Source organism: Mirounga angustirostris, unplaced genomic scaffold (assembly GCF_029215605.1).
Source record: "Mirounga angustirostris isolate CCGP_5_RB_7025 unplaced genomic scaffold, mMirAng1.0.hap1 SCAF_16, whole genome shotgun sequence".
NCBI classification, from domain to species: Eukaryota; Metazoa; Chordata; class Mammalia; order Carnivora; family Phocidae; genus Mirounga; species Mirounga angustirostris.
Genome location: NW_026991724.1, coordinates 28,291,593 through 28,318,907, shown reverse-complemented (window position 1 = coordinate 28,318,907; position 27,315 = coordinate 28,291,593). Strand labels below are relative to the sequence as shown.

The window sequence follows — 27,315 nt, the reverse complement described above, 5'->3', positions numbered from 1 at the left end:
CAGCTCTCCACTCTGCAGCTTGCCTCTCTGGCTATCCACAGGACATGGACATGTGTCAAATGGGGGCAGAGCCAGGAACAATCCCCCTCCCCAACTGACCTCAGACTCACCCTCCCTCAAATAGCCAGGGCTTCTCCTGGGGGTCAGGCTGATGGGTCCGGCTCCCTCCTGGGGGGCTAAGTCCCTCCCTAGGGTCTCCTTTCAGATTGAGAGCTGGCAGACCCGCAGCACATGGCCGCCAGGCAAGCCTGGACATGTCTGAAGCCCACTGAGACCCAAGCTTCAGAGGCTTTTCCGGTTCTCAAGAGAAAGTCCAGACTTGTCACCATGACCCCAGAAGGCTCTCACTGGCAGATGGTTCCTGACCCTTGCAGCCTGTGACTTTGTCCCTGCTGACCCCAGTGCCATCTCTTTACCCTGCCCTCCCCCTACCCTTTTTAGATAGAGGGAACTTCCTTCTCCAGGGCATCTTGCTGTGTCTTCCCTCTCTGGACCTTTGCACGTGGGGTTCCCCGACTGTTTTTGAAACGTCCCCCGCAGGCCGACCCCCACCCAACACTCTCATGTCTCTCTGTAGGTAGTAGCTCAGAAGTCACACGTCTCTTCTTCCAGGAAGCCTTCCCTGACCATCTATACTAGTTTAGGGGCTGAGGACAGATGGTCCCACGGGCTGCTGGAGTTTCCCCTTAGCACTTAATTCTTTTTCCTGAGAGAGGGAGGGGACATGCATCAAGGACAGGGACCATAACTGCTGTGTTTCCAAGTGTACCCAGCATCATGCCTGAGGCCAAGCAAATGCTTTTTGCAGGAGGAAGAAAGGAAGGAATGAAATAGGGAAGGAAGGAGAGGAGGGACGGGAAGGGAGCTACCCTCCACTTTCCCTGTTTCCATCTCTCTGTCTCTTTCCTTTTCTGTCCATCTCCCTCCCTGCTCTCTGTCCTCATCGCCAAAGTTCTAAAATCTCGTCCTCTGACAATCAGCGCCGCGGATCATCTGTTTCTGAGTCGGCCTCCCCATCTTGGACCTGCAGGCCGTCCTGCCCTCGCCCCCACCGCAGGCGTCCCTCCGAGAACCGCGGCTCCCCAACCCCAGGACGTGGAGCGTCTAGAGGCGTCGCGCGGGCTGCTTCCCCGCAGGGGGCCCTGAGGCTGGGCGCCGGGCCGGGAGGCAGGGGTGGCGAGGTCGCGCACGGGCCGGGCACGCGGAGGCCAGGAGCGGCGGGCGGCGGGGCTCACAGGCGGGGGGAGGAGAGAGGAGAGGGAGGGCGCAGGGCGGGTGGGGGCTGGGGCGGCGCGGGGCGGGCCTGAGCGCGCCCCCCTCCCTGCGCAGCCCGCGCCCTCCCAGCCCAGCGGGCCACATCTGGCGGCTGCCCCCTCCCTTGTTTCCGCTGCACCCAGACTTCCTCCGGCGGTGGCTGGAGGCTGCGCATCTGGGGCCTGAAACATACAAAGGGGCTGCCAGGACGGGCGGGAACGCGCGGCGGCGGCGGCGCGGGCTGGGGCGCGGGGGCCGGACCATGCGCCGCTGAGCCGGGCCAAGCCCAGGCCACCGAGTCGAGCGGCCCCCTCGGAGCGCAGCGCCGCGCGGCGGAGCAGGCGCCAGCCAGACGGCGACGCGGCCACACGCACCGAGCCAGCGATCCCCCGGGCGACGCGCGGGGCCCGGGAGCGCAATGACCGAGGCGCGAGGGGCCCGGGGCGCGCTCGCCGGCGCGCTGCGGGCGCTCTGCGTCCTGGGCTGCCTGTTGGGCCGCGCCGCCGCCGCGCCGTCGCCCATCATCAAGTTCCCTGGAGATGTCGCCCCCAAAACGGACAAAGAGCTGGCTGTGGTGAGTTGCAGCGCCGGCCTCTGGGAGGCAAGTTCGGAGAAACTTCGGAGGATGGCGGGGGGCGGGGGGGGGGGTCTTTGGTTAGCGCCCGAACAGCCACCCCCGAGGTGGGCACGCGGCCTGGGGAGGAGCTTCAGGAAACGGCTTGGTGGGGGTGGGCGCGGGGGGGGGTGTCTTTGGTTAGCTGAGGGAGGGATCTCTTTTGCAAACCGTAGGGCAGCCTTAGAAATGGGAGAAGGCTTTTGATAAACAACCTGGCAACTTTCGGACCCGCAGGGTGGGCGAGAAGCCGGTGGTGGTAGGGCAGGGGATGCTTTGGCAAACAGCTGGAAGGGACCTCTTTTGTAAATAACGGCCGCATTGTCTAGTATCCGGGGGATCTGGCAAGGGGGCCGCTTTGTAAACAACTTTTGGACACATCTGGGGGATTGGCTAACCGGCCCTTGGCAAGCGTCTTCGTGGGCCTTTGGCCAAAGGCCTGAAAGGGGTCTCTTTTGGAAATGGAGCATCTTTTGAACCCCTGTGAGACTTTGGGAAGAGGGTCCTTTGGCACACGTGTGGCTAGGAACTCAGGGCAAAGCAGAGCTTGGCCAAAGTCGAGGAACCTTTGGCATACATCTGGAGAGAGGCCCTGGAGGGGATCTTTTGGCAAGTTGTGGAGGGCAGGAGGGAAGCAGAGAGCGCATCTTTTTCAGCTGGCTCAGTAGACCAGTTGGCCAGGAGGGTCACCTCGGGAAGTTGCACCTCGGAAAGTTTCCTCGAACTTCTCCAGAGGGGTTGGAGAACGGGAGGAGAGAACTGGCTGGCCAGGCGCAGGGAGGGGCAGGCGCACGGGGGGCCCTGGCGCGTGGGGCGGGGGCGGACGGAGCCCCGGGCGCTGGGGCGCGGGTCGGAGCGCCGCCAGCCAGCCCTCACTCCTGGCGGGACTGTGGTTCAGAGGTTGTTTTGCCAGCGCGCGCCGCTGGCTGGAGGAGCTCCCCCCTGACCGACTGCAGTGTTACACAAGGGGGCTGGGGGCATCAGAAGGGCACTTCCTCTCACCCTGCGAGCGCCTCGGGGTCGGGGACCCCTCCAGATGCGCTTTCCAGCCTGCAAGACATCTGCTTGCAGACTCCTTCAACCACCCCAGAAATCTCCTATTCTCCTTCACCCTGGTCCCCAACCGGCCCAGGACAGGACTTTTGTACCCTGTGGTCACCCTAGGAACCCCTTCTCAGGATGTGATGCCACCACTCCTTTTCCCTGCATCTAGACCTCTCTCCCTGCTGGGTAAACGGGTAGGGAGACCTTACATTTTTAGGGGGCTATTCATTTCAGGGGTCTGGAGCTGGCCTGCCTAAATGAGGTGGCTGTTGGTCGGGGGTGAGCTTTGGAGTCCTGACAAAGCTTTGTGGGTCCCCACGCCTCCTACAGTGTCGGTGTTGCCCAGAGGCAATGCAGGAGGAGGCTTGAGGAGATGCCTCTGGACTTAGATTGCCTGGCTTCACATCAGGGAGTCATGAGCAACTGGCCTCCTTGGCGAAATGACTTCACTTCTCAATCTCAGCTGCTTCTGCAAACAGCATGATAGTGGGGGCTCGGGGTTAAGGGGGAGGTAATCCTGGACACCTTGAAGGGTACCTGGGGCATGGTAAACACTCAACAAGAGATAACCTTTGTTATTACTCTCATTGTCACTATTATTATATTCTCTATTCCCCTTCTCTAACAACCCCCCAAACAGGGTTAGGGCCCCTGTAATAAGGTCCTCAGGTTCTTTTCACCATTCCAACAAAGCACAAATCACACATCCAATTTTCCACGGACTGTGGTCCATCCGCCTCCCTGCACTGGGATTTGAACCCTGGAGACTAGAAACGTTTGCCATGTTCACCAGTTTCTCCCCAATACTGTCACAGGGCTTGGCACACGGTAGGAGTCAAAAAAATATTTGTTGAACAGATAAATGAGCCGGTTGGTCCCTGAAACTCCATAGAGGCCTGTTTGGTTTAGGCCTCAGTGAGCACAGAGGACAGGTCGATTTTCTTTTTAGAAATGACAGCTCCGGGATTTGAACCCAGGTCTGTCTGCTGCTGGAGTCCAGGCACATAAGCCTTGAATCTCTTTATAAGGAAAGTGACAAAACCAATCCCGCTGTCATCAGCAGTCGGGTGAATTGAAAGAGTTGGCAGAGGTAAAGAAGAGTGGCAGAGAGTTAATAGTTCCGAGAATGGGCTCTGGAGCCAGATGGCTTGAGTCCAAATCCACCTCAGCCATTTGTGAGCTGTGGGATCGTAGGCAAGTTTCTTAACCTCTCTGGGCTTAATTTCTTTCTCTGTCTGAGGGAGAGAGTAAGAGTAACTGCATTCTAGAATTGCTGTATGGGGCATATAGTAAGCACCCAATGCGTGCCCCAAGCCATGCGTTACAGCTTTTATGTCACTCAGCTAGTGGGCGACAGAGCTGGTTTGGGAACCCAGGATGCTACCCAGGACCGTTGGGCCCCTGACTCCTTGGGTCAGCAGGATGCCATCCTCACATGGCTGCTGGCCTCGGGGTGTTCCATTTCTTCCAGCAATATCTGAACACCTTCTACGGCTGCCCCAAGGAGAGTTGCAACCTGTTTGTGCTGAAGGACACCCTGAAGAAGATGCAGAAGTTCTTCGGGCTGCCCCAGACGGGGGAACTTGACCAGAGCACCATCGAGACCATGCGGAAGCCACGCTGTGGCAACCCAGACGTGGCCAACTACAACTTCTTCCCCCGCAAGCCCAAGTGGGACAAGAACCAGATCACATACAGGTGCCAAGCCAGGGCAGCCGGAGGCAGGGCCCCGGGGCTTTGGGACACTGGGTCTCCTTGGGCCCTGCCTTCTCCCTTCTCCGGGACCCGGGGAGTATCTGGTGAGGGCCTGGCATCTCAAGGAGTTTGCCTACAAAGTTTTCTTAGGAACTGGAGTCAGACCAGAGCTTGAATCTCACAGTTCCTAGCCTTGGGGCAGTGGGCTAGTTAGGTTCCAGTGCGTTCAGCCTTGACTTTCCAGTCTACAGAATGGGGCTAAAGCATGGCCTTCCTCGAAGGTTCATTGGGAACTAAGCTTGGTCACATATATAATGGATCACGATATATGTCGGAGTCCAGCACACAGTGAGAGCGTAAGGAATGCGAGTCACTATTGTTCTTAGATGGGCTCATTGGGGTGGGTGGAGGGATTTGATGATTGGCTGCTAATTGAGTTTTACATTCTATCAGAGGGTTGTTATTATTGGTTGTTAACTGGGCTGAGAGCTCTCCTCTGCATGGCTCATGCTGGATTCCAAGGGTGAGATCTTTGCCCCGTAGCCCTTAATGCCCTCACTATTCATGCCTCCCCGCCCATCAGCCAGAGGTGAGAAAGGAGACTCGAGCCAGGGCATGGAGATGTGGGCTAGTCTAGGACTCCACGGAAGCTCAAGGCATCCTGGGTGGGCTGTTCTCCCAGTAAGCTCTGCTCCACATGCACACACACATACACTTGCCCGTGCATACACACTCATACATGCACACAGAAACCTGTGTGCTCCTTACGTGCTCAGGCAAACTGCACACGTGCACGCACATTCACACACATTCACGCATGATCACACAGCTGCACACATCTGGGCATGTACATGCATGCTTGTGTGCGTAGGCATACTCCCATTCCTTTGTGCACACAGACACCTTCACATGCATTTCTACCCCCTGCAGGATCATTGGCTACACGCCTGATCTGGACCCCGAGACGGTGGATGATGCCTTTGCTCGTGCCTTCCAAGTCTGGAGTGATGTAACTCCGCTACGGTTTTCTCGTATCCACGATGGAGAGGCTGACATCATGATCAACTTTGGCCGCTGGGGTAGGCAGAAGAGGGGTCAGCAGGGAGCCAGTGCAAAGACAAGGGGGCGGTCTGGCCATTAGAGGGGCCCGGGGTCTTGAGCAGAGCTTAGACAGGAGAGTAGAAGATGAAGACCCTGGGCAGCCACATATATGTGGGGCCAGGTAAGGTGACAGTGGGTATACCCTGGAGGCGGTATAATCCCGAAAGCAGGTGGTCTGTCTGCACCACCCAACGTGGTAGCCATTAGATACATAGGTCCATTCACATTTAAAGTAGTTAAAATTAAATTAAACTGAAAATTCAGTTTCTCCATCACACTAGCGACATTTCAGCTGCTCAGGGGCCATGTGGGATTAGTGTCTCTTGAATTGAACGGCACAAAGACTATCCCCATCATCACAGAAAGTTCTTTTGGTGGCGGACACCGAGGAATTCTAGATGTGAGAGTGGGTCAGAAACAGTGGAGCAGTGCAGACTCCAGAGGAAGTGGAGTAGAACCAGGATCAAGGACGCCATGTGGGTTGGTCTTGTGAACACTGGCGGCAGTGTAGACGTGAAGGTGGGTGGTGTGGACATTGTGAGTGGTATTGTGATGTGGGTAAATGGCACGGCAAAGGTGTTGACACTCGGTGGGTGGTATGCACTGGGTGGAAAAGTAGACATGAGGGTTAATGTTGTGGATATCGGCGATGGTATGACTTGAGAGTAAGCGATAGGGCTAAATTGGCAGTGTGGATGTAGGGTAGGTGATACAGACCATAGTATAGACGAAGAACAGTGAGAGAGTGGTGAGGACATGGGGGTGGCACATTAGTCTGTGGGTAGGTATGATGTCACTGGCATTCGTAAGTCTGGTTTTTCCCTGCGTTGGCCATTAGCCATTTACTTGGTCTTTAGACAGTGAAGGTCAGCGGTAGAGATACTGGGGGCCGTATAGACTTGAGGGGGGAGTGTAGACCGTAGGATGGTAACAATCAAGTCAGGAACTCTACTGAAATGCTGTGTTCCCAGGGCTGGATAACCGCACCAGGACAGGGAAGGGGACGGATGTCAGGGCAGCTAAGGGCCCAGGCATGGGGGTGTGGCTGGGTTTCGGGGTCCAGCTGGGACAGCTGGAAGCCGAGACTCTGTGTGTTGCAGAGCATGGAGATGGATACCCTTTCGATGGCAAGGACGGGCTCCTGGCTCATGCCTTTGCCCCGGGCCCTGGCGTTGGGGGAGACTCGCACTTTGACGACGACGAGCTATGGACCCTGGGAGAAGGGCAAGGTAAGAGAGTGAACATCCGGGTCATGGCCGGGTCTCTTCTCTGGTCCTCCACATGCCTCGCTGTCCCTTGGCCACAAGAACCATGGCTTTCCTGGCCACCTCGGCCCCTCTCTCTGCTCTGATGGGACCAGAGAGCCGGCAGCGGGAGGGAGGTCACATAACCCGGCTGAGTCAGAATCCTGGTCTCCAAAGAAGCACCCAGAGAGGCTGATTGTCCACCCTGTGTTGCCCTCAGTGGTCCGCGTGAAGTACGGGAATGCCGACGGGGAGTACTGCAAATTCCCCTTTCTGTTCAGCGGCCGGGAATATACCAGCTGCACGGATACTGGCCGCTCCGACGGCTTCCTCTGGTGCTCCACCACCTACAACTTCGAAAAGGACGGCAAGTACGGCTTCTGCCCCCATGAAGGTGAGCAGCCGCCCAGCCCCAGGCTTTCCTCCTCAGCCTCCACCCCCCCCAGGCGGCCCCCCGCTCTCCCCCGCCCTCCCCACTCCTCCGCAGGCCTGACCCTGCCGTCAGCCAGCATCTCCCCCGCCCATCCTCGCGTGAGCCACGGTCATGGCTGCATCCTTCTCACCCGCACAGTTATTTACATGATACTTTCATTAAATTGGTTGGTTGGTTGGTTGGTTGGTTTTGCCATTAGCAATAATATTTGTGAAATCACAAGTTTGATGTGTGAATTATTTTTTTTCTAATGTGCATTAGAATGAACTTAGAACTACTAAAATGCCCGCTGGTTCTTTCTAGAACCACTCTCTACCCCCAGACCAGGATGGGGGCCTCAAGGACATGAGGAGAGGTGGGGGGATGGATCAGAAGCCCCACAGAAGGATTGGGAGGCAATCTGGCTTGGGGACAACGGCCCTGGGAATGTCAGCCATTGTTCCTAGTTCTGATGCTGATTCTTCCAGTGTGTGTGTGTGTGTGTGTGTGTGTGTGTGTGTGAGTGAGTTACACAAGCACACATCTGGGTGTGGGGGCTGATCCATATCTGCCTCTCTGGGTCTTTGTCTTTGCTTTTGTCTGCATCTCTGTGTCTTGGCAAAGGCATTAGGCCTGACTCAGTATTTTTGTATGTGTTTTTGCCAATGCTTAGGACGTAACATTTTCAGATATTTTGAAACCATATAGAGGAAGAAGTTTTTTGAAGGGGTAAGGGTACTGACATACACACTCGATCCTTTTTTAATATATCCTTTACAATGAGACACACCTCATAACCAGAAATCATAAAAAGATAACGTGTATATCTTCATACTGGTCACATCGTTAGATTGGATGTTCCTAGAGGTCAAAAGCCCAGAAGACTAGGGGGAAATGGGAGAAAATCCAAAAATTAATTTTGTAAATACTTGTTTCTTCTCCATCCTGTAAAGACTCTTTGATCTATAGATGCCTCTGTCTTTCGGCTGTAATTTTACACATTTGTGAATCTCTCTGACCCAACTGAACACTGAGCACCAGCCATCTTAACAGAAGGAAAGGAACAAAGAGCTAGTTAATCATGCTCCTGTTTACACTTTTAATACCAAAGCTCGCACAGGACTTCATATTAAGTAAGAGTTCAAGCCATTGACCATTAATAAGTCAGAAACTTTTAAACAAAAGTATTTTATGTATCTTGCTTTTCCCAGCAGGGATTCAAGCAGAGTTAGCCCTGCCATGTGTCAGTCCCTGTGATTAGAACAGAATGCCTTGATCATAGAAGTGGAAACAGCTGTAATTCATAAGTTTGGTTTTTCCCTGCATTGGCCATTAGCCATTTACTTGGTCTTTAGCCAGATGCAAGTACGTACAACATGCACGTGTTTGGGTCTTGGGATAGATGTCCTGGTTACTCAGCCCCTCCTGATGCTGAGTCAGTGTCCTCTTCTCTTTATCCTTGTTGGGGGCAGGATCTGAAAGGAGATGGGGGCTTCCCGGGTGGTAGACATGCAGCTGTTGAGAGGCCAGAGGCAGAGGCTTGCCTCCGTGGAGGTTACCGCTTTGCCTTTCCTTCTCTGAGGCCGCCAAGGCATCTGGCTTCAGTTTTGGCTCATTGTTTCTGGCACTGTGGGGGAAAGGTCTCTTGGTTGGGGAGAGGGGAGTAGGAGGATATGGGGCCCTGATCCTGTGATCCTTGGCCCTCATTTTGGTCATGGTGGAGTTAACGGGGGCTGATGAGGTCACCTCTGGCGCCTTTGTGCACAGATGGTCCTTGTTACGCATTTGTGGTTTTGCTAGTTGGCAATTCCAGAGACATACCATTTTGTAGTTTTGGGGTGGATGAAGGCATGGGGGGTGGGGGGAGAACCCAAGACACGCAAGCCCTGACTCTGAACCCCACTCTCTCCCAATTCTCCAGTCATAGCCTCTGTCTTGGGGAGGTCAGAGAGGGAGCTCAAGTGTGTGTTAAAAGGTTTCTGAAGACACTGCCTCCCTTCCGTCCTCCTCCTCTTCTCCTCCTCTCTCTCCTGCAGGGACCACAGCGGGCCATCCAAGAAAGCCTCTGGGGTTGAAAGGGAGGTGAAGCTTCCTCTGTGTGTGTGTGTGTGTGTGTGTGTGTGAGCATGTGTGGCAAAGACTGTGAGCAAGAAAGAGATGACCAGGAGCAGTTCCAGAACCAGCCTTCTGAGAACTGTTTTCTTATCTCTCCAATGGAAAGACCCTTGTGGTCCTGCCAACCCCAGTCTGCATGGCTTGGGCATGGCCAGGCAGCGTGGACAGTGACCTTGGGGTGTGGGCCGGGCTCTGGAGAACCCCGTGCTGTGTGCCAGATGTTAACCATTTCATTGTTGGGAGGAGGGCATTCGAGTGGATTGAAGGAGGCGTCCCTAAAGTCCCAGGGGGAGGGATCGAGCCTGCCAGGGAGGCAGGAATGCTCTCCAGGAGCCCGGAGAAACATCAATTCACCAACCACTAGAGACGGGTTTTGAATATTTTCATGACATCACGACCTCACTGGTGTGACCTGGCTGCCAGCGCTGTGCCCCACGCAAGTGCCCAGCCGATCCTCAGCCAGGCAGGCGGGTGGCCTCTCACACTCGCACCCCTCCCCTCTCTCCTCCGCCCCCCCAGCCCTGTTCACCATGGGTGGCAACGCTGACGGACAGCCCTGCAAGTTCCCGTTCCGATTCCAGGGCACCTCCTACGACAGCTGCACCACCGAGGGCCGCACGGATGGCTACCGCTGGTGCGGCACCACTGAGGACTATGACCGCGACAAGAAGTATGGCTTCTGCCCCGAGACCGGTGGGTGTCACCGCCTCCCCCTGCCTCCCCAGGGCCGGCAGCCTGCCCTGTGAGACAAAACCTCCCAGAGACCCCTCCCCACCCCCCCACCTCCTTTCCCCAGGACTGGGCTGCTGGCCAGAGTGCTGAGCAGCTGGGACAGCATGGGCACCCACATCGGGACAGATGGTGCATGGGCACCAATAGCCCATTGAGCCAAACTGGGGATGCCTAATGTCTGGCCAGCTCAGGACCCTGTCTGAATGGTCCACGTTCCCTCGGCTTCCCTGGTAATCATTTCCCTCTCTCTCTCTCCGTCTCACCTTGAAGTCTCTCTTCCCTGCCTTTCTTTTCTCTCCTCGCTATCTCTAGCCTGCGGTTTCTGTTTTGCAGTAAGGATTCCCGGCTTCCTTTCTTCCTCCCTCCCTTCCTTGCTTCCTTCTACTTCCTCCAGCAGCTCTTTACCGAGCACCTGCTTTCTGCAGGAGACCTTCCTGCAGCATGAGGACGTTCACGGTCTAAGGAAGTATGTGGGCACCGTTAGCTCTGCCCAGCCCCCTCTACCTCTGGTCCCTCTGGCCCCATCCATGGGAGGCTGAGTAAAGCTCTGGAATCTGTGTGGGTTTGAATCATAGCCCTGACGCTTCTAGCAGTAGCTGCTCAGGCTAGTTTCTTAATTTCTCCGAGCTCCCATTGCCCATCCCTACTGCACAGGGCTGTAGAGACGTGTATAAAGTGCTTGCTCCAGGGCCCAGGGCTGAGCAAGTGCTCAGTGAGCGTGGTTCGTTAACGTCCTCATCGTGTCGTTCCCTAGCGGTGGCCTCAGATGCCTTCCTGCCCCCTGACCCATGTCCCTCGCTCCACAGCCATGTCCACTGTTGGCGGGAACTCGGAAGGGGCCCCCTGTGTCTTCCCCTTCACCTTCTTGGGCAACAAGCATGAGAGCTGTACCAGCGCAGGCCGCAGCGATGGGAAGATGTGGTGCGCGACCACAGCCAACTATGACGATGACCGCAAATGGGGCTTCTGCCCCGACCAAGGTACACGGCTCTGACCATCGGGCAGAAACACCAGACGCCGCCCTGCCCCTGCCCCGGAAACATTCCTGGGCCCTCCCACCCACCTCCGGTATAGACACCACCCCCCAAACATCCCCATGTTGGTAGAGACCCTGTGTTGGCAGAGGTCCTGCCCATCCAAAGCTCCTGACCTTGACCGCCCCTCCAGGTGGGGTTCTTACTACCCTAAACATTCAGTGCTGGGCACAGGGTACCCTCTGTCAGAGAATGATTCCCCTACAAGGCATTCCCGTTCCAATGGAGAGCTGCCTTTAAGGAGCTGGGTGGGCAGGAGAAAGGAGGAAAACGGAAGTAGCCTCATCCTCCAACGCCACCCTCCACGCATCACGAGAGAGCCCCCAGAGCCCTCCTTGCCCCTTCAACACCCTTTGCCAAGTTATGAATGAGGGGGTCTGTGACAGTGCTGAGTGCTGAGGACTGGGCCACCTGAGACGGCTCTCTGCCCTCCAGGGCACACAGGCTGGGGAAGAGAGTGACCAGGAGATAGGCCATGACCTTATCACATGGTCAGTGCAGTGAGCAGGCTGCCGGGGGGCACTATGCCCACTCTAGTCTGCAGGGCCCCGTGGCACTGGGCTCAGAGCTCCCCGAGGGCCCCGATGGCCAGGTAAGAGGATGGTCCAGGGCTGGCCAGAAGTAGATCAGCCTCTTTTTCTGTGACCTTTCTTCTTTTTTACTCACAATGAGGAGGAGTTAGGATCATGCTAATCTACAGAGGCCAGCCAAAAGAGTTTTTCTTAACCCCCGCCAAACACCACGCTAGGACATAGCCTGATATTACCTGCTCTGCCCCAGCGTCTACTTAAAAGTGGGATTCTCCCTCTGCTGGAGTGGCTTGAGACTCCAGAGCTGGTGTGGTATACTGGTGGTGTCTATTGGTTTCCCAAGTGCCGCAAACTGGGTGTCTTAAAACAACAGAAATTTATTCTCGTGCATTTCAGAGGCTACAAGTCTAAAAGTCAAGGCATTGGCAGGACCACATTGCTTCGGAAGTCTGCATTGTTCCAGTGTCTGCCTCTCTTGTTACATGCCCTTCTATGTATTTTCTCTTCTTAGAATGATACAGGTCACATTGGATTAAGGGCCCACCCTACCCCAGTATGACCTCGTTTTAACTTAATTTATCTGCAGAAATGCCATTTCCAAATAAGGTCACATTCACAGGTGCTTGGGGTTAGGAATTCAACTTATCTTTTGGGGAGACGCAATTCATCCTACAACAGGGTATGCAGTGGGGTTTGCCCTCTGGGCTGAGCCTGGGCAACCACTCCAAGGGAGAGTGGTTTTTACTGCTTCCTGGGGAAGAAATGGTGGACCCACTCTCTTACCTCTTTGGAGACCCTGAAGTGCAGGATTTGCCCCTACTCTTTGTAGAGAAACACAAAGAGCCAGAAAACAGGATTTTTAACAAATGGGACTTGAAGTAGAGGATTTGTCGCTGCTCCTGGCTCTCTTTTATAGCTCCCATGAATTCCACCCTGGAAAGGGACAGAGGGACTTTGGCTGACCCTACTTGAAAGCAATGGGCATAGTCTCTCGGTCCCTGATTTCTCAGGAGAAGGGAGAATCAATACGAGCCATCTGCGCGGCTCTTAGCCTCCCCATGGTGCTATCCTCAAAGTCCCCATCACTGGGGCCAGAGCCTTGCTGCTCTCTCACCTCTCTCCCTGTCTCTCTGCCCCCATCCCCTCCTGCGGCCCTCAGGGTACAGCTTGTTCCTGGTGGCAGCCCATGAGTTTGGCCACGCCATGGGGCTGGAGCACTCTGAAGACCCTGGAGCCTTGATGGCTCCCATTTACACCTACACCAAGAACTTCCGCCTGTCCCACGATGACGTCAAGGGCATTCAAGAGCTCTACGGTAACCTTCAGCATGGGGGGGCATCTGGATGGGGGTCTGGGGAGGTCATGCAGTCTGGGATGGAGGCCCAGGGCTTGAGAACCGGCAAGGTCCCATTTCTCCAGGACTGTAGGAGACAAAGGCAGGAGGCAGGAGCGTTGATCTGGTCTGGGGATAACAGAGCAACCCTGCAAGCATTAGTCCCTTTGCTTTGGATGGTCCTTTTCCTTTCCAAATAACACCAGCGTTCATGCCCCTCTCGGCTCCCCAGAGCCACTGCGTGAGGTCGGCAGGGGAGAAACTGACTCCCCGTTTTCTAGGTGAGTCAACTGAGGCCTAAGGAAGGTGACCCTTCTGGCCCAGGGTCACGAGGTTTCAGCCACCAAGTTAGGTTTAGAATCCAGGACAATGAGCCAAACACAGGGCAAAATTGCCCAGCATATGGAAAGACCCTGATGATACGGGGAGTGAAAGTGTCTAGTTTTATACCGATTCTTTTCTTTTCTTTTTAGGATTTTATTTATTTCTTGGAGAGAGAGAGAGACAGAGATAGCAAGAGAGAGCATGAGCCTGAAGGAAAGGGGGAAGCAGGTTCTCCACTGAGCAGGGAGTCTGATGATGGGACTCGATCCCAGGACCCTGGGATCATGACCTGAGCTGAAGGCAGATGCTTAACCAACTGAGCCACCCAGGCGCCCCTGATTCTTTTCAACCAGAGCTTGAAACTGGTGTTTTATTTATTAACGCTTACAATGAGGCTAGAGTGGGCCCATTTAAAAAAAAGTCACTATGAAATGGTCCTGGACCAAGTCACAGTAGTGGAAATGGTGGTGGGTGATAGGGCTGGGGACACACGGATTTGGGCAAGAACACTAGATCAAGGGAGAGATGCCGGGTTCGAGTATGTTTACCACTCACCAGCAGCAAGAGATGAAGCAGGTCTTTACCTCCCTGGACTCGGTTTCCTCATCTCTAAACTGTGGCCGGTTGCCATGAGGGGGGGCAAAGGGATGAATCCTTGAGAAATTGTCACACACCCGGTGCTGGACACAGAGGTGGCCGCTGATGGCCGTGACTCCTGCGGGCTTAAGAACCTGAGCTTTGCGTTTGAATGGTTGGGCGAGTCACTCAACCTCTGTGGGCCTCAGTTTCCTCATCTGTAAAATGGAAGTAATAACAGTGCCTCCTGCCAGGGATGTGGTGAGGAGCGGTTCAGGTGACGTCAGCAAAGAGCATTTGTCAAGTACCAGTGCTTGGGATTCTGGTTTCTCTTTTTTTTTTTTTTTTAAGATTTTATTTATTTATTTGGCAGAGAGAGACACAGCGAGAGAGGGAACACAAGCAGAGGGAGTGGGAGAGGGAGAAGCAGGCTTCCCGCCGAGCAGGGAGCCCGATGCGGGGCTCGATCCCAGGACCCTGGGGTCATGACCTGAGCCGAAGGCAGACGCTTAACCGACTGAGCCACCCAGGCGCCCCTTGATTCTGGTTTCTCTAATATTATTGTCCTCCCCCCAACATCCAAGCGTCATCTCTGAGTCTTCCCGCACTCACTCCAAGACCAGAATACTATTTCTTCTGACCCTTCACAGGTTGGGTGGGCAGCCCCGGGGCTCAGCCTGGTGGGGAGAGCCCCTGGAGCTGGGGAGAGTCTGAGGTCGCGTCCTCCTCCTGCAGGGGCCTCCCCTGATGCTGGCACGGGCACTGGCCCCACCCCCACTCTGGGACCCGTCACTCCTGAGATCTGCAAGCAGGACATTGTCTTTGATGGCATCTCTCAGATCCGTGGGGAAATCTTCTTCTTCAAGGACCGGTGAGTGCGGGAGCTCGCTTCTTGTCCTTGTCCTCTGCCCATTCCCTGTGATTCTTTTTTTTTTTTTTAAGATTTTATTTATTTATTTGACACAGAAAGAGACAGCGAGAGAGGGAACACAAGCAGGGAGAGTGGGAGAGGGAGAAGCAGGCTTCCCGCCGAGCAGGAGCCCAATGCGGGGCTCGATCCCAGGACCCTGGGATCATGACCTGAGCTGAAGGCAGTCGCTTAACCAACTGAGCCACCCAGGCGCCCTCCCTGTGATTCTTGTGCCCCCAGTCCTTGGTCAGAGAGCCCGCTGGGGGCTTCACAGAATGGCCTGTAGGGACAGTTTGTCCTGTGTATCAGACGGCCTCCAGATGTCTTACTGCAACGGGCGTCTCTTTTGCTCTCTCCTAGTCTGTGGGTCTGCTAGGTGTCTGGGCTGCAAGCTGTGGTTTTGGTTCGGGTATGTTCTGCATGTCACTCCTTCTCCTGGGGTTAGCAGCTGCTCATGGCAGATGACAAGCACAAGAGGCCAAATCAAGCCACACGAGCACATTTAAAGCCTCCACTCACATCATGTCTGAGAATATTCCATTGACGGAAGCCAATCACATGGCCAGGCCCAACACCTACTCTAGAGGGTGGTGCTGTGAGGTCACATGGCAAACACACATGGGTGTATGATTCTAAAATAAGGGTGGAGAGAAGAATTGGAAACAATAATCCAGGCTGCCACAGGCTTTCTCCTGGAATGGCCTTGACCCCAGATAGCCAAATCGTTCTTTGTAGGAGGAGCAGGTAACCACAGGGGAGAGGTGGTATTCTTCATGCTAGAGATAAAGGCCCCTACTCAATCAACCAAGAGCCGAGACTCCCCCAGCTGCCCTAGCCCGCCCAGAGAATGGCACACAGTATTTAGGACCGCCGTAAAGGATCTGTCCATCATCCATCTGTACATACGTACATACATACATACACCTATCCATCACTCATCTGTTTGTCCATCATCTATCCATCCATCATCATTTATCTATTATCCATTAGTCTGTCATCATCCATCCATCATCCATCCATCCATCCATCATCCATCCATCCATCCATAAGGTGTGGTAGTTGACGGAATGGGCTCTGGAGCCAGATTGCCTGGGTTGGAATCCTGGACCTGCTGTTTACTGGTTGTATGATTATAGGCAAATTAATTATGTGTCTCTTTTGTACCTCAGTTTCCTCATCTATAAAATGGAACTAGTATTCTAACCTATTTCGTGGGGCTGTTGTAGGGATTTGATGCTGTAAGATTAGATGCTTAGAATAATGCCTGACACAGGGTAAGTGTATTCAGTCGTACTAGCTAGTATTGTCAACAATTATTTGGCATCTACGGTGCCAGCTACTTTGCTTTAGGAGCTGGGGGTGGGAGATGGTGTGCTGGGAGCAGAGGGGCCGCCTAATGCCTAGAGTAGCATTTCAAAGAGAGGTCCGTGGGCCTCCTACACCAGAGCCCCCTAGGGTGTGAATGTTAGGGGTGTGGGTTCTGCGCCCACCCCCAGGCCCTCTTGACAGAAATCTCTGGGAGTGGGCTCTAGGCATCCACATTTTCGCAAATTCCCCTGTGAGTCTTACGCACATTGAAGTGGGAACAGCAGTCAAGTCTGGGAAACAGAGGCAGGGAGAGCTAAAAGCAGTCCATAGCCGAATGAGAGGAATGGAATTGCAGAAGCATTTGGAAAGTGCTTGCCTGGACACCCGCAAGTGTCCAGGGCCTTTAAAGGAGAAGCAGACCCAGGGGGGAGTGATGAGCTGACAGGTTGGGAGGGTGTTTGGGTCAGGGGGTCCTGCAGGAGCGGAGCCACAGAGATATGAGAGTTCCTGGCTTGGGGGAGGGATGGAGGGAGCCTGATGGGGCTGGAAGATGTTCCGTGAACTTTCATGAAGCACCTCCTCTGGTCCAAGCACTGGGCTAGGTGCTGGGGGGCAGATGCCCTGCTTTTTTGCAGAGTCTTCTGGCCAACAGGGAGATGGCCAGAATGCAGAGAGAGAGAGGAGACTCAAAATGCAGTGAGAAGTCAGGTACCGTCGAGCCCTACTGTCCGCACTGTCCTTAGCCTGGAGCACTTCCCACTCAGGAGGCCCTGACCACATTGGGAGCTGAGACATGTGGACCTAGGAAAGGGTGCAGAAAGGAGGCCTCCCTGGCCTGACACAGCGTAATTTCAAAAGAAAGTTGATGAGTGTTTGATGGGTTCGTTGAATTAACCAGCAAATAAGCACTGACCATGTGCAAAAATGGGTGGTAGGCACTGGGGGGATGAGAAGGGTAATACCACAAGATAATTAAACTCAAACCTTGGAGTCAGATCTGGGTTTGAATCCTGGCAATACCATAATCTCTCTGAGTTTCATTTGCCAAATAAGGATGGTGATACCTTCCTGCAGCTGGATGTTTTGGCTGCAAGTAACAGGGATCCCCAGCTCAAACCAACTTACACAGCGGAGAGAAACTGCTCTCACGTGGTATAAAGTCCAGAGGTGGGGTTGTCTCCAGGGGCAGAAAGAGGCTCAGTGACTCAGTGATGTCTCTGTCCACTGCCATCCTCTGCATTGTTTTCCCCTCAAGCCTGGGTCCCTCATGGTCACACAGTGACTGCCAGGGGCCATAGGGGCTGCAGGCTTCCTTGGCCACATCCAGCAGGAGAGAGTGAGAGGTTCCCCAACTGTGAATTACAAGTCTGTTCAATCTCCTTGGGCCCACATAAATCATACAGTAACTGCTGAATCAATGCCAATTGCCAAGAAATGCTAAGCTTTGATAGGCTTAGACCAGTGGTTCTCAAACGTTGGCATGCATTAGGATCATCTGGAAGCCTTGTTAAAACAGATTGCTGGGCCCCAAGCCCAGAGAGTCTGGTGCATAGGTCTCGAGTGGGACCCAGCAAAGTTGTGCTTACCAGTTCCCAGACGATGCTCATGCTGCTGGTCAGGGGATCAAACTTGGAGACCAGTGGCTTAAGCTCAGCAGAATGGGGATGGGGTCCAATGGTGGGCAAGCCTGGATCATAAATACAGGAGTTGTGTGAAGAAGGATGATAGGGAAATAAATGTATCATAGATGCTGGTAGACCACCAAGAGTGCATATTATCTTGTTGTATTGTGAAGGTTGCATTTTACACGACACACAAAGTGCTTGGCACTTAGTAGGCACTCCAAAATAATAATAGCTCTCACCCCTGCCAAAGTGCACGCGTCCATTCCATTTCAATTCAGGAAATACTTTGAGTACTATCGGCCCCTGCCTCAGTGGACTTCTGATTTAATAAGAGACGTTTTAAAAAACAATCAAACTACTATTCCAAGGCACTCAGTGTTAAAAGACTCAGAGGAGAAATAATATGGTATGGACAGAGGGAATTAGGGAAGGCTTCCTGGAGGAGGGAGTAAGACAGGAGCAAAAATGTGGCTTCTCAGCCCTGGCATTTTGCAGAGGGGGCTCTGCCCATTCTCCAGTCCTTCTCCAGTGTGCCTTTGACCTTGCCTCCCCCTCTGAGGGCATCATCGCTGGGAAGTTTTTGAGTGGGCGTGGGGAGGCATACGTGGGAACAGCTGCAGAGTGACCGAAGATGTGGTTTCCTGTGTCCCCTGCCTCCCACCCCAGGTTCATTTGGCGGACAGTGACACCACGGGACAAGCCCATGGGGCCCCTGCTGGTAGCCACATTCTGGCCTGAGCTCCCGGAAAAGATCGATGCTGTGTACGAGGCCCCGCAGGAGGAGAAGGCTGTGTTCTTTGCAGGTGTGTGGGAAGAGTTCTGCCTTACCCTCGGCTCCCCGGGGCTCTGCACCATGGTTCCTGTGTGCCTGCGGGTGCTCCCTCTCCTTCCTGGATCTGTTCTTTCAACCATCAGTTCCAAAAGCGTGGGCTTCATCTGGGAAATTGGCTCAGACACCCAACATCAAACAGCAGTAGGCCAGAGTGAACGTTCCATTACCTTTTAATTTTCAATCCTTCTAATTCCTCTTCTAGAAAGAAAATCACAGTTTAGTGCCGGTATGTCCGGCACTAAAAAGTGTCTCTTAACACTTTTCTAATGCTAGAGCCTTTGGCAGACAACAATTTTAGCCAGAACTTTTTAAAAGGGGATGACATTTTTAACATCTCAAATAAATTTATTTCCAAAAAAAGAAATAATTTATTTCTATGGAGTTCAAGATGAATTCCTTAGAAGCAAAATATGAAGTAAGTAATAGCACAGAAAGTCTCTGTAAGTGGTAAAAATGATCAAGGTAGGGTCACGTGGCCAACATTTGCGAAACCCTGTGCATCCAGCATTGATCTGAACCTACAGTGTGCCAGGGATCCAGGCCCTGCCCTCCCGGAGCTCACAAGCTAGGAGGCTATGGCAGGAGAGGGAGGACGGACAGGAGCCTGCCCTGGTCTGAGGTGTGGGCACAGGGACGGTTTCCTGGGGCAGCCAAGGCCTTGGCCGCATAACAGGTACATGTTCTACCAGCCGGCTCTCCACATCCTCCATCCCAGAGCGGTCCTGGGCTGTGGCGCCAGTTAAGAGGTCTTCGTGGCAGGCGTTGCCCTTAGCATCCGTGGCTTGGTGAGTGAGCAAGGGCTGGAGGCACCCCACCGCCCCCACTCATCTCCTCGGCCAGGCAGCTTCTGTAAGCAGTTGGTAAAACCATATACCCGAGTCCTGATTCTGGGCACCGAACTGGAAGTGAGCGGGACCCCATGTCCCTGTTGAGAATGGCCACAGTGGGGTCCCCGATAGACAGATGACGGGAGGAACAGACCAGGCTGAGGGATTTCAGCACCAGCCGCCAACACACCCTTTGCTTCTGCCCCAGGGAATGAATATTGGGTCTATTCAGCCAGCACCCTGGAGCGAGGGTACCCCAAGCCGCTGACCAGCCTGGGGCTGCCCCCTGATGTTCAGCGCGTGGATGCTGCCTTTAATTGGAGCAAGAACAAGAAGACCTACATCTTTGCTGGAGACAAGTTCTGGAGGTAAGGAAGGGGTTAGCGGTGAGGGCGTGGTGGTGGAGGGGCGGGGGCAGTAGAAAGGAGAACAGCATAGCCAGCCATGTGGACATGGAGAAGAAGCTCTGTGGTTTCCTGTTTCCTGGGTCGGGGTCGGCGATGTGGGGCCACAGATGCCCCCTCTCTGACCTCTAACCTGCCAGGGCTGCAGGGCCTCTGAGAGGTCCCCAAGTGATGAACATCCTTGTGCACGTTGCTGGTACGGGGCTGGTCAGAACCTCCTTTCCTTTTCCAAAGCCTCCCATCTGGGGGTGACTCGCTGCAAAAGGGGGTAATAAAAATAAAACTAACAGCTTCTACTACTGATGCTATATGCCAGACACTATTTCAAGGGCTTTATGAGATCAGTATTGTTACTGTTGTTCCCATTTTGCAGATGAGGGAACTGGGGTTCAGAGAGGTTAAATGTCTAGCTTAAAGTCACACAGCCATGTCGTGGCAGGTTGGGATTTGAACCTTGGAATTCTGGCTCCCAGACAACATGCTATTTATTCTTCGCTGTTCTGTACTGTACGGGAGATAGTGGGGTCTTCAGAAATTGGGTGGTGAAGGCAGGGGGAACAGAGGACAAAATATGATGAAGACAGAGATGGGTGTACCAGCTGCCCGCCAGAGCATCCAAATCGGGCCTCCCGGGAAGCAGCAGGCACCCTCATGCGTGTCTGCCACGGGCCCAGTGTCTGTGGGCCCAGACTCGAAGGGGGCCAGTTTGGAAGCAGGTAGCTTCTAGCTCTAGGTCATCAAAAGGGACGGGTTCAATTCCAAGAGGCCACAGTCAGGGCTACAGGTCAGGGAACCCAATATCCAAGAACAGTCAGGGGAAGACTGCCCAGACTTCTGGAGTTTGATTATAACTCTTCGCATTTCCCAGACAAGGAAACTGAGCCCAAAGAAATTAAATAACTTGGTGTATGTTACTTAAATGCAAGTGTGTTGACCACAGAGCCAGGATGATAACCGCATCTCCTGTCCCCTAACCCCACACCCCTCCCCGGTACCCTCAGGGTCATTCGGTCGGTGGGAAGGGATGGGGGGCGCAGGGGCTGATCCCTGCCTTCCTCCTGGGGCTGCTACTGCATCTGGGCCCTTTGTCTGCCATCCCTGGAGCAGTCCAGCTTCCCTCCCAGGCCTCTCTCTTCTGCCCCTTCCCTTCTCCCCATCACCCTGCCCCCAGCTGCCCTGCATTCAGAAGCTGCTTGCCTGTGTCAGGGAGGAATTCCAGACATATTGTTAAGACACTTAGCAGCTCAAGCTGATGGATATCTCAAGCCTCAAGAAGGAACACAGCCAGGAAATCTCGGAGTGGGCTCTCCGCCCACAGGCTCCGGAACACTCCTTAGCACCAGCACGTCCTACAAATGGCATCTCAGTTTGGTAGGCGCCCTGAATCTCCAAATCTTAGAATGTGGACAGTGAGAGGCACAGACACACGGAAATGTGAATCTCAGAATCAAATCATAAAGACTAGTGTCTACGACTCATGGTATTGGAAGGACTTCTATAATCTCCCTCCAGCGTCCCCTGTGGATGTGAACACATCGGACAGATGTAGCCACGTGTGAACACAAGTGTGTGTATGCTCGCAGGGCTTGGGCCGTGGCGGTGCCTTGCTGGGTTTCGGGCAGAGTTACCTGCTTCCCAGTCCCTTTCTGCAACAAGCCCACCTTCCAAAGCTGGGATCCAGGAAGCCCTGCTGTAGGTCAGTGACACTTAAATAAAAGCAGCAGAGCCGAAGGCCTTATCTGAAGCTCAAGAAAGACAGATGGGCCTCCCAAAAGAGGCGGTTGATGAACTCGAGACACTGTTACTGGAGCTGAGTCTGCAGAGGCCCCTGGAGGAGAAGGACAGAGAACCGCTGATGACAGAGGACAAGCATCTGCCTCCAGCCTGGCTTCCCCTAGCTTATGCCAGGGAATACTCAGCCCCTGCTTCTGGAAGCTTCCACGAAGCCCATAAATGTATATTCAATATCTCCTAAGTGCTAGGCACTTACCTGGGTGCTTCTGGAAGGCAGTGGTCAAGAAATAGTCACACTTTTCCTTGTGGAGCTAATGATAGAATGAGGGAAATAGACATATGTGCATTTCACTTTTGTTTCTTATTTAAGGTAGATGGTATTATTAGACCCATTTTCTAGGTGAAGAAACTGAAGCTGAAGTGTCTCAAGGATACACACCCGTGGAAAAGCTGGGATGCAAGTGTCTGTGGTTTTTGGTTTTGTTTTTTTTTTTAGATTTTATTTATTCATTTGACAGAGAGACACAGCGAGACAGGGACACAAGCAGGGGGAGTGGGAGAGGGAGAAACAGGTTTCCCACTGAGCAGAGAGCCCGATGCGGGGCTCCATCCCAGGACCCTGAGATCGTGACCTGAGCCGAAGGCAGACCCTTAACGGACTGAGCCCCCCAGGTGTCCCGAAAGAAACCTTTTAAAAGACAGCCAGCAGGAAGCACTATAGGAGTCTGGGGACAGAGGGCTAAATGAAGAGCTTCAGGCCCCTGCAGAGCTAGCACCTTCTGTTGCCATGATGACATGTTCTTCCTCAAGGAAAAGAACTTGGAACCAAATCAGTTCACTTCTCTGAGCCTTGGTGTCCGCATCTATAAAATGGGATTGCTTCCTGCCCTGCCTGCCCTCTGTGGGCAGACTGGACACAAGCAGAGGACACATAGCTCTGAGCGGGGGCGTCAGGGGAGGCAATGTGGATGGAATGCTGGGACTTGGAACTGCAAACTTGGCTTTGGGACGCCAGCTCACGAGGAAGCATGTTAGGTTTTGCAAGCAGTCTTACGACGCAGCTGGGATCAAGGAAGGCTTTTCTGGCAGTTTTCAGGGTGACGGGGAGAGGGGGAAGTGAAGCTCCCTGTAGAAGGGAACTTACAGGGGAAGCTGTTGGGGGTGGTCTCGGGTCGGGGTGGTCGGGCTGGCCGTCGGCATGCGGATCCACTCTGAGGCACAGCCGAGGAAAGCCTGGCCATCACCAGAACAGCATTCAAACACGGGTCTGTCTAGAAGATGAGCTCCACAAGGGCAGGACTTTATTTTGATTAATGCAATATCCACAGGCAGACCGAGGGGGAGCTCATTAAATATTTAGGGAATAAATAGGTTGAGTGTAAGTGGAGAAGCAAAGGAATCAAAGTGACCCCAGCATTTCAAAACTTCTCCCCGAAATGAAAAAGTTGGTGGTATTGCTAGCCCAGAAGAAGAAGATGCCAGCTAATACTCAAGGTATTTAGCTGGATAAAAGGCCCAGCCCCGCATAACTACTCACGCTGGTAGCTGCAGCGGGGACTGGGGTTGCGGGAGGCCCGCCCCGTGACTAACAGGGCTTGGGTTCCCGTACCACCTTGCATTGTAACCTGGCTGTCCCAGATGAGATCATCTTCCGGGATGTGGATTGTCACCTCCACCTGAAGGATAAAGCAGCAGCAGTTTGTCCAAGCCTCTCAGTGGAAGAACTCTGAGGCTGGATCCTGTCCTTGGGCTCCTAGTCCAGTGCTCCTCATACCGCAGCAGAGATCAGAGTTTGTAAAGGGACTAACGTTTCCCAAATACCTACGAAGTACCAGATACAGAGACAGGCACTTTGCATATGTTCTTTCATTTCCTTTATATGTCAATTAAAAACATTAAATACAGCCCCATTTTACAGTTGGTAAAGTGGAGGTTCAGAGAGCAGCTTGCAGCCCTGGAGCCAGACAGGCTGGGGTTGGATTACCACTTGGAAGCTGGGTGCCCTTTCAAAGCCTCTGGTCTGTAAAATGGGTATTACAGTAGTAACCATGTCCTGGGACTGTCACAAGGATTGACTGAGAAAGTATATGGAAAGCGGTTAACATACTGCTTTACACGTTAGCAATAATCACAAGATTGCTTTTACAGGACTGGTGAAGGTCACATAATTAATGAGTAGTGGGGTTGGCATCCAGACCCCAGTCTGACTCCCTGGCCTTCCACTCCAGCCGGCTGACTCCCCGGAGAGCTAGGTCTGGTTTCCCAGGCTCAGCTAGGAACCGGCAGCTGGGCCCTCCCAGCCAGGTTTGGAAGAGGGCTGGTCTTTAGGGACGTCCCACTGGTTCCTCACATCCGTTTGCTTGCAGATACAATGAAGTCAAGAAGAAGATGGATCCTGGCTTCCCCAAGCTCATCGCCGATGCCTGGAATGCCATCCCCGATAACCTGGACGCCGTAGTGGACCTGCAGGGTGGTGGTGAGCTGCCCAGGCCCCTGTCCGCTTTCTAGGACATGCCTCCCCACCCCCCGCCAGGGCCCAGCTCCTCCGAAGCACACACTCCCTCATTGTGCAGGGAGGCAGGCGGCGCTCGGGGGGGAAAACAAACCAGCCCCTTCAACCCAGTGCTGGGAAGGCATCCAGACCCCTGACCTCCGCTCACTTAGCCGGCTCCAGGCAGTAAGACCCAGAAAGGCCCCTCACAGCTGCAGGGCCTGGGGCCAGGGAAGGGGAGGGCAGGAGGCCTGCTGGAACAAGAAACATGGGCTCTGTGCCCCGGATTCATTCTGGGGTTTGGTCCAGGCCCTTTCAGGTTCCACAGGAGGCCTGTGACTGCCTCCCATTAGCAGAAGGATGGCTCCAAATGAGACAGGACAGACTTTGTCATGCCCTGTTGCTGATGTGGCAAAGATCTCCCACTCACTTCCATTCGCCCCTGATCCCTCGCTGAATAAAATACAACCAGTATAGGCAAGGGATAGCATTTGGAGTTTGCAAAACATGTTCCTGAAGTTTCTGTGAGGTCTGCAGGGACCTGGAAAGGAGTCCAGTTTGGCTTTTTTTAGAAGAGGTTGCAATTAAGTTCCAGAAAGATTTCTTTTGAGCCCCTATCCTGTGCAAATCACATGGCCCTAACCTCCCATCATGAAAGGTCTCACATGTCCAAGAAAGAGCTGTGCATAATCTAGGGGGGGCTAGGTTAAGGATTATCTTCAAGAATAAGCATCTAGGGAGCACCTGCTATGTGCTGGAATTTTCAAGGAAGTAAATGAGGTCATGTATGTCAGGAGTCACACAGTTTAAGGCCCATAGGGGCCAGGCCAATAGCGCAGATGAGTGTGGCAGGCAAGGCAGACAGGAGGGAGGGGTGAGGTCTGTGGTGAACCAGAATGCACACGGCTTATTTATAATCATCTGCTTCTCATGGTTGCTACAAGAATGGGGGCCCTGAGCCGTTAGATATCCTGGCTGTTTTAAAAGTGAGAAATGTATATTTTCGTGTGAAATTTCCAGATGTTTATATGCTAGCAACTTACTCAGAATTCAGAACAAAACAAAACAAAACACTTGTGTGAGCCAAATCAAAGCCATCTGTAGGTCTGACAGGGCCAGAAGCCTGTTTTGCCACCTCTGGTCTGTGGGAAATGCTTCGTTTGTGCCCATGCTCAGTGGAGTGCTGTTATTTATATTAATAATAGCACATGTTATCTGATTTAATCCTCGCCACAAGCTCTAAGAGGTCGGTATCTTTATCCCCATCTCCAAGATGAAGAAACAGGGACGCAGAGAGCTTACTTCCCTAGCCATTCTCCTTCCTCTGGTCTCCAAGGAGTCTTCTCTGGTTGAAAAGCTTGTTCCGTATGGCAGTTGACTCTCAAAGCTCCCGGAACCTTCCATGTCTGTGGGTGGGGTGATGACGACAGGCTCCCCCTTTTCTCATCCCAGGTCACAGCTACTTCTTCAAGGGCGCGTATTACCTGAAGTTGGAGAACCAAAGTCTGAAGAGTGTGAAATTCGGAAGCATCAAATCCGACTGGCTGGGCTGCTGAGCAGGCTCTGGCTCCCCCAGGCCCTGCCCCTCCATCGTCTTCTGCCTACCAAGCCCTGAGTGCCAGGGAAGGACCTGGATGGGCCTGGCAGCCTTCAGCTCTGTAGTTAATCGGCGTGCTCACCCCTCCCTGGTAATTTAAGGTTCTGGAGAGTGTCTCTGCCCTGTGCCCAAGGAACGGTGCTGATTGTACCCCTCCCAGCTGCCCTCAGCTCCCCACTCCGTATCCCACCAGCCCTCCAGAGCCACCCCCAAAGAGATGCTTTAATATTCTCAATGCAGCCCTGCCTTGGGCTGCCCTGGTGCTCCCACACTTCAGGCTCTCCCCCCGCCACGGCTTTCTGTGGCTTACAGTACCCTCAGAGCCAACAGACAGAGACTGTCTCAAGAGGGCACTGGTGGCCCGACAGCCCGGCCTGGCATGGGGCAGCGGGATAGGGGCATGGTCCCCTGGCCACCCCCCACACCGGGCTTCTCACTGCTTCCTGCCTTAGGACGTCTCGTACCTTAGCGGTTCGCTTTGTGTGCACTTTGTTCTTTTCTTTCGATTTTTATTTTTCCACTTTGACATCGAATTTCTTGACAGAAGGACTCAGGTTATCTGAAGTCACTCCACCATGCATCTCAGCCCACATCGGGATGGTTCTCTTGTTCACTCTATTTAGTACGCCCCTACCCCATCACTTCCTCCACTGGCTGGAGGAGAACCAAGCCATGGCTCCCCGCTCAGCCCCGCCCCCCTGCCCTTCAACAGTTCCCCATGGGAAATGTCAACGAGTATGAATAAAGACACTAATTGAGTGCAGTGCTTGTGGGCTGGTTTTTGCAGAGCCTAGAGAGGCGGAGGAAAACAACTTAAAAAGTTTAAATCTCTGCTCCCTCCGGGGGCTCAGGTGACATTTGCCACAAAGGTCAGAGCTGCCAAAATAAATAGCAAGAGACCCTCCAAGTGGGGGAGCTGAAGTCCCTCTGTCCCATGGAAAGAGCCTTGAAATAGCGGTTCTGTCACTTTGCGGGCAGGGTCTCATTCAAGGCTCCCTTCCTTTTTGAGTCTCTGTTTCTTCACTGAAAACAACGCCAATTCTTTTTTTTTTTTTTTTTTAAGATTTTATTTATTTATTTGACAGAGAGAGAGAGAGAGCAGGAACACAAGCAGGGGGATGGGAGAGGGAGAAGCAGGCTTCCTGCTGAGCAGGGAGCCTGATGCGGGGCTCGATCCCAGGACCCTAGGATCATGACCTGAGCCGAAGGCAGACGCTTAACCGACTGAGCCACCCAGGCGCCCTAACAACGCCAATTCTAATACTACTACTAAACTGTACAACAGTAACACATCCCCTCCTTTAATAGAGCGCTTAGTAGGTGCTAGGCGCTTGACAACCATCACTTGGTTTAACCTTTACAACAACCTGAAGAGGGGGAAGCTTTGATCCCCTTCTATATAGAAATCCTGGAGCTGCTGGATAACAAATTTAAGGCCTGGGATTATTTCAGGGGTCCCTTCTGGCTCTGATAAGACATTTCTTCAGGCCTCTCATGGTGGGGCTGGTGGGGAAGGGGACGAGGAGTAGACCGGACTGTCTGGAGGGGACCTTAGTGATCCGGGAGTCATCTTTTCTCCA

General features: G+C 53.5%; 1 protein-coding gene across 1 annotated transcript; it reads left to right on the top strand.

Annotated features, from left to right (window-relative positions):
• The first annotated feature begins 1,530 nt into the window (after positions 1–1,530).
• Positions 1,531–26,498, top strand: MMP2 (matrix metallopeptidase 2). The gene is made up of 13 exons (XM_045891106.3): positions 1,531–1,828; positions 4,383–4,609; positions 5,537–5,685; positions 6,808–6,936; positions 7,172–7,345; positions 9,998–10,171; positions 11,017–11,190; positions 12,934–13,089; positions 14,743–14,878; positions 18,517–18,653; positions 19,718–19,877; positions 24,014–24,123; positions 25,591–26,498. The coding sequence occupies exons 1-13, from the start codon at positions 1,673–1,675 to the stop codon at positions 25,692–25,694; spliced, it is 1,986 nt and encodes a 661-aa protein (XP_045747062.1). The 5' UTR covers positions 1,531–1,672; the 3' UTR covers positions 25,695–26,498.
• The last annotated feature ends 817 nt before the right edge of the window (positions 26,499–27,315 follow it).

What these genes read in the sequence shown, in the direction of transcription:
- MMP2 (XM_045891106.3), top strand. Translation starts at nt 1,673, where the DNA reads ATGACCGAGGCGCGAGGGGCCCGGGGCGCGCTCGCCGGCGCGCTGCGG. An exon ending in CGGACAAAGAGCTGGCTGTG is followed by an intron (nt 1,829 to 4,382) that starts GTGAGTTGCAGC and finishes CATTTCTTCCAG; the next exon opens with CAATATCTGAACACCTTCTA. An exon ending in GGGCATTCAAGAGCTCTACG is followed by an intron (nt 13,090 to 14,742) that starts GTAACCTTCAGC and finishes CTCCTCCTGCAG; the next exon opens with GGGCCTCCCCTGATGCTGGC.